Source organism: Vanessa cardui, chromosome 15 (assembly GCF_905220365.1).
Source record: "Vanessa cardui chromosome 15, ilVanCard2.1, whole genome shotgun sequence".
NCBI lineage: Eukaryota > Metazoa > Arthropoda > Insecta > Lepidoptera > Nymphalidae > Vanessa > Vanessa cardui.
The window spans coordinates 570,440-577,654 of record NC_061137.1 but is presented as its reverse complement, the minus strand read 5'-3'; the positions used below and the strand labels follow the sequence as shown (position 1 = coordinate 577,654).

General features: G+C 33.8%; 1 protein-coding gene across 1 annotated transcript; it reads left to right on the top strand.

Moving 5' to 3' along the window:
• The first annotated feature begins 277 nt into the window (after window positions 1–277).
• LOC124535802 (23 kDa integral membrane protein-like) lies at window positions 278–3,725 on the top strand. The gene is made up of 5 exons (XM_047112157.1): window positions 278–455; window positions 1,029–1,217; window positions 1,709–1,864; window positions 2,481–2,741; window positions 3,463–3,725. Exons 1-5 carry the CDS (start codon window positions 390–392, stop codon window positions 3,517–3,519), a joined length of 729 nt encoding a protein of 242 aa, XP_046968113.1. The 5' UTR covers window positions 278–389; the 3' UTR covers window positions 3,520–3,725.
• Window positions 3,726–7,215: the final 3,490 nt, after the last annotated feature.

Here is a 7,215-nt window from a genome sequence, read left to right as displayed (position 1 = left end):
GTACCTTGTGTGTATTTAGTTCTGGAGATAACCCCTTCCATACAAGCAAATTTATCTTTATTATATTAGTGTTATCAAATCTAAATAAAGCTAAATAATTCGGCGTGGTTGATCGTAACAGTGGATTAATATTGGAATAGGTTCTCTTAGAATAAAATAGAAAAGAGAAATGTACGTAAAACTGCTATTTTAATATGCAATTTCAAGTGTTTTGTTCAATAGAACACTTGAAATATCCGACCAGCTCATACAAAACTACGTAAACGACCGTAGCTTCATTAGTTTTACTCAGGCCTTAGTGGACACTCAACTGTTACACCTAATTAGTATAAAAGTTATAAATTTCATTTCTATTATTTATTACACGGTATTACAAATAACGAAACAAAATGTGTCTCTGCATAGGAGCGTGTGTTGTAAAATATATACTAATTTTTATAAATCTCATCTTAACAGTAAGTGTCTTTTCCTTTTAAATACATTTTACTAATAGCAAGATATGCCGCAAATGAAAGGTTTTAGCCCAGTGGATATGATACTTGAATTATAAATGAGCGATTGAGAATTAGAGCCGAGATGGCCCAGTGGTTAGGATGCGTGCATTTTAACCGATGATTGCAGGTTCAGTTTCAAACCCTGGCAAGCATCACTTAATATTCGTGTGATTAATTTCTGTTTATAATTCCTCTCTTTCTCGGCGGTAAAATAAAATATCGTGAGGAAACCTGCATGTGTCTAATTTCATAGAAATTCTGCCACAAATGTATTCCACCAACCCGCATTGTAACAGCCGGTGGAATATTTTCCAAACATTTTGAGACATTAACAGGCTGTAGTGATAATTCAGCCACATTATCAAAATATTTGTAATAACGCATTGGCACAGCGTGGTGGAATATGATCCAAACCTTCTCCACAAAAGTGAGAGGAGGCCTTAGCCCAGCAGTGGGACATTTACAGACTGCTGTTGTTGTAATAACAACATCGATATGACTTCAATTTAAATGCAAAACTTTTGAAACTTTCAGTTAGTCGGTTTAGCCATCACAGCCTCGGGTGTGGTTGTTCTCATACAAGTGCGAAGTATTGAAAATGCACCGACAGATGATGTTAACTTAATACCGACATTGATAATCGTGGTGGGATGTGTCATCACTGTCATCTTCTTCCTCGGATGCTGCGGCGCTATCACGAGGAATACGTGCATGTTAATATCGGTATGTTATTGAAATTTATTTTTTATGTTAAGAAGGCACAAAGCGTTGAAACCGATATCCATGGCCACATAAGCACTGCAAAATATTGAAAATAAATCAATGCGACGCCTAATTTTGGGTCTAAGATTGTATACCCATGTAAATATAATATCTGATTGAATTGCCATTCTTCAAACTGAAGAAAAGCAATATACATATATAATATACTAAATATATGGGCACATATTAATGTGCCCATAAATTTAGTGGGTAATTGGGTAATCCCAATTACTAAGTTATATCTATACAGTAAAGTTATATAGATTCTCACAGAAGATATGGTACTTTTCTGGATGGGGCCATTATTACTAAAGAAAAGCTTACTACTATCTCAGATTGCAGCGCTTTAGAATATATATGATAGCACACGTGGATGATGCCTTGGTGCCAGATCCTAAGTAGATATTGTATAGATGCTGATTACTATTCGTTAAATGTTAACCTTTTTCCAGTACTCCGTCATTATATTGATTCTGGCTAGTTTGACAGTCGGCATGACGGTGTTTCTCTCAAAGAACACAACATCTGTAACAGACATGGCAACTGACCAGGTGGCGGAAATGATTAACGGAACTGACCAAACGGTTTTAAATTCAATCGAATCTGTGGTAAGTTATCTATACACGTAATAAAATTGGAGTGTCTGTTTTTGTTTTTACTCAATGCCTACGTATTTATACACGGTACATATACCAAAATAACATTTTTTACAATTTTTATTTGTCTGTCTGTCTGTTTGTTCTGGCTAAACTCTGGAACGGCTGGACCGATTTTGACGTGTTTTTACTGGCAGATAACTTATATAATAGTGAATAACTTAGGCAACAATTAGATATATATATTCGTTAAATTCAAACGCGGACAATATCACAGGCACAGCTAGTATTTCATAAGAAAGTTTAGGTACCTTGTTCAAAATGATTAAGATATAAAAAGATATATTGAAGGTTTAAATAAATAAAGTACAAATGATAAATATCCGAGTGGAATCGCAAGCATGTTATTGTAAAAGCCCTTTGAATTGCAATTCTGATTATCACGTTATATCGTTTGTCTTAAAAATGTTTTATCTATTTTCAATAATATTATAGGTAGATATATGTTAAATAAACAATTATATCAGGAATTGTGTGGCAGTTAAATGACGAGACTACTTTTTGGCAAAATTTTTAATATTTTTTTGTAATGTGTCTTGATAACCTGATGACCTGGTGACTCTTTCAGCTGCAGTGCTGCGGCACCACCGGTCCAGATTCATATTCCAACACCTCCCTTCCATTGACATGCTGCCCAGAAGCATTATCGAATATACAGCATATTCAGCAGAATATAGACTTATCTTCCATCGGTATTAACGTAGAAGCAAAAGAGCTTTGCAGTATAGATGATGCTTTCACTGAGGGATGTTTGACGAAATTCTCGAACACTATGAAAGACACTCTAAATATAGTCGTCAATATTCTCATTTGTGTGTGCATTGGTGAGGTTAGTCATTTACTTTTTTTCAATTAAAAATATCTAAAATAACTTATATTTATAGCGTAACCCGATTCATCTTGAAAATTAAAGATGACTCTTGATTGCAGTTTACTAAATTGATAAAATTAAAAAAAAAAATTGGAGTTAAGAAGAAAATTAAAAACGTAAACAAAACTTAAATTATCATCGACAAACTCCGACTGTAACTGAAGTAGTGACCGTACATTATTGAACACCAACGACAATAATTTCCAAAAGGTTTCATATTTTCCGAGAAATGTAGACGACTGAGTTCCAGTTTACGATGAAATAAAATCAAAATATAACCTGTTTCCTAGACAATCTTTTGAATATACACGAACGCTGGTTGTAACTATAGCTATATCTAACGTTGCAACCAGTGTTATTTTATACTATAGGTTGGCGGACGAGCATATGGGCCACCCGATGTCACCAGCGACAATAGACAATGGTACTGTTCGAAATATTAACCATTCCTTACATCGCCAATGCGCCACCAACACTGGGAACTAAGATGTTAGGTCTCTTGTGCCTGTATTTACATTGGCTCACTCACCCTTTAAATCGGAACAGGACAATACTAAGTACTATTGTGTTGTTAATATCAGATGAGTGTGTGGTATCTACCCAAACGGGCTGGCATGAAGCCCTATAACCAAGAAATACCGATGTTACCGATTGATAGAGTTGGACGTTTGCTTTTCAGTATGTGGCAGCAGGTATGGCCACCTTCCTTACCTGTTACATCAGAAGAAGGAAGTGATGACCAGCGAAACCGATGACGACATAGCATTGATATTATAAATATAAACTTAATTGTGTTTTTTTTTTCAACACCTATCATATGAGTAACTTTTCGAATCGTTCTCAAATAATTTCAATGTGTTCATGTATCTCCAAATTTATTTTATAAACACATGATATAAAAAGAATAAATGTTATGATTTCTTAATAAATACTTTATAAATTGTTGAACATTTTATTTAAAATCCAAACAAGCTCTCTAAGGTAGGACGTTTTCTACTTTTTTTATGACTTACGCTCAAAAGGCCAGTAGAGGGTAACTAATCCAAATAATTAAAAAGAGAAAAATTTTATTTTCATGTAATGAATATATTTAAAAAAATAATGTGGTGATTTTAAAAATTCTTTCACCATTGTTCAGCTTCCCTCAGTAACATAGAGAATTTTGTTGTTAGAAAAAAATAGGAATATTTACTAAAACTTAAGGTATATAAATAGAGGCACAATAATGATGAAAAAATTCGGAATGATAATAATAGGAATAGATAATAAAAATATATGTAAATTAAGGGTAAAATTATACCAAAAATCTTGTGTCTGCTCGTGAGAAGCCGGGACTGGCCGTTAGACTATATAAAACGCACATTGTCAGGATGGTATTGAACTTGTCAAAGTAAATCGAAAATGACAGTAGTCAAGCAAAGAGGTTTAACAAACAAGTTCTGACCAATAAAAATCAAAAGGGTTAATACTTTTAGCAGAACATGTTTATGTCAATCTACTACTTCTCCTCAATAGGAGAAGAGGCCTAAGCCCAGCTGTGGGAAACTTACAGGCTGTTGTTATTGTTGTTGTTTATGTCATGCATCAAAGCACAATGCTATAAAGATTGATGTATAAAGTCATAGGTTCGATTCCGATCCCTTGTACTATTATCCGTGAACTCTCCTATCGTTAGTTACCCTCTGTAAGCACGTTCTTGCACATATCATTATATAATTGAGCAACAGAGGCACAATAAAATTTAGCAACAGAGGCAGTTTGAACGCTTTTTGGGATGTAAATGTAACGTTGTGTCAACATTATACAAAATACTGACTAAATGAAGTCGCGTGGGATTATAATATTCTACCCAACACCAATTTACAATAATATTATTAATGTTCCTTAATAATTAAGACACAGAAACAAAAACAAATTGAATTAAATGGAATTTAGTTCAAGTTCACTTCTTCTTCTTTGTTTGGTAGTGAAAGAGTGACAGACAGACAGACAAACAGTTACTTTCGCAATTATAATATTAGTAGAGATTAAAATTGTAATTATTGAAACAGAACTCCTTCTGAACCTCGTTGCTTAGGTAATATGTACGAGTATGTAAATATTGTGCACAGAATTATGGTTTTGATAGAGATGCCAAAAACCCATATTTTAATGTAGGTAATGGGCGTCCGTGAACGCATCACAAGTAGATATGAAAATAAAAAAATCATTAACATGTATCTTATATATTCAGATAAGTCAATAAATAACATTCAATACATTTAAATACAGAACTTGAAAATTTTGAGGCGAGTACACATTTAATTAATCTGTACATATAATAAAATTGGAGTATCTGTTTGTAATATTACAATAGCCATTTTTACTCAATACGGTACATATACCATTTTTTACAATTTTTGTCAGTCTATCTGTCTGTTCGTTTCAGCTAATCTCTGGAACGGCTGGACCCATTTTGACGGGACTTTCACTGGCAGATAACTGATATAATAAAGAGTAACTTAGGCTACAATAATATTCTCTTTTTGTTAAATTCAAACGCGTACAAGATCGCGGTCACAGCTAGTATTTAATTTATATTTTAAAAATATGTAAATTTTTTTTTTATGGCATAGGTGGCAAACGAGCAGGAGGCTCACCTGATGGAAAGTGACTACCACCGCCCATGGACATCCGCAACACCAGGGGGCTTGCAGGTGCGTTGCCGGCCTTTTAGAAATGAGTACGCTCTTTTCTTGAAGGTTCCCATGTCGTATCGGTTCGGAAAAACCGCCGGCGAAAGTTGGTTCCACAAAGTAGTTGTGCGAGGCAGAAAATGTCTGAGAAATCGCGCTGAAAATCATGAATCAACGACGAAAACCTATATTGTAGTAAGAAATGTCTTTGTATCCCAATACTGGGCAAATAGTAATCCTGTTCCGCTGCTCGATGCAGCTGGCGTACTCATGACAAACAACCAGAAAGACATATTCTTCTATGTGTCAGATGAAGGTGTCGTTGGCCGGGTTTGAATCAACTGTCTTCGTTTAATATCTGCGATACACTTGTTTTTCCATTTCCAAATTAATACATTCATTGTTATTTTTATAATACATAGATGAAGTGGCAAGTTGACTGACCTGATAGTAATTCCTCAAAACCGCCAATAGACTTTGGCACTCTAAGAAAATATATGTATCACTGACATCGCCAATGCACCGCCAATCTTTGGAAGTAAAATAATATTTATGGTTTTAGAATACACATTGAAAATCTATACTTCTATACTATACTAATATTATAAATATACTCTCTGTCTGTATAAAATTCCGCAGACATTTTTAACTTTGCCGTCTCGTAAATTCAAATTGTTTATAAAAAATACATTAGTAAAAAAGGCGTATTATTCGATACAAGATTTTGTAGATGATAAAAAGGCGTGGAATTAATACCTGTTGACTTCCAGGCCGAATATACTAATTTAAATAATTGTAATAACTAACATGACTGTATTTTTTTAAATGTTGAATAAGAGTAATTACAGAATTTCTTGCTGATTCTTCTCGGTAGAATCTACTTTCCGAACCGGTGATAGCTTCACTTAATTGTTAAATGACGATTCAAAAGTGCTTATAAAAGCCCACTTGAATAAAGTTTATTTTGATTTTGATTTTTTGATTTTGTATGCCTGTCGCTCTTTCACTACGAAACCGCTGAACCTGCTTTGGTATGAAGCAAATTTGAACTAAATGGAAGGACATAGGCTACTTTTTTTTCTTATCACATGACAAGCTAACCCCTAAAACGCAGCGAAGCCGCGGGTGACAACTAGTATAAACATAGGTAAAGATAGATTAAGAAAATCTTTACAAGAATATTCAAATATTTTAACTACAAAATCTGAACTTTATTTACATATATCCATTGCAATTGGAGAGCAGTTTAAGTTAAAATTGTTATAGCATTATAAAGGCTAAATTACAGATAAGCTGTTCGTGTGTACCCAGGCTATATCGAATCACCAAATATTTTATTCTTAATCGAGTAACGGAACTCGAGACCGGTCCGGGAATATTCCAAGATCGTTATCGCTTCGTAAAGATTTTAACGAAAATAATCATAAATAGTAAGATATTTTAATTGCACCGAATACTGTTAGTACGAAGACAGAGTTTGATGTCCCAAAACTTTTATTTCCCGCCGGCATCACTATCAAAATTTAAGGATTATAATTTCTGTAGAGAATCTTCCTAATTTATTTATTTATGGTCCACAAAACAGATTATAACTAAAGACACGTTTAATATATAAGTAAACATTATAAGCAAGCTAAGTTATAACCCAACAACTATGTGAACATAGATTGTAGACGAAATATTTCTTATTAATTAATCTTAGTGGACTCTGGATTCCTATATTGAACTGAATGGTATTCGGCACGCCATGATGAGGT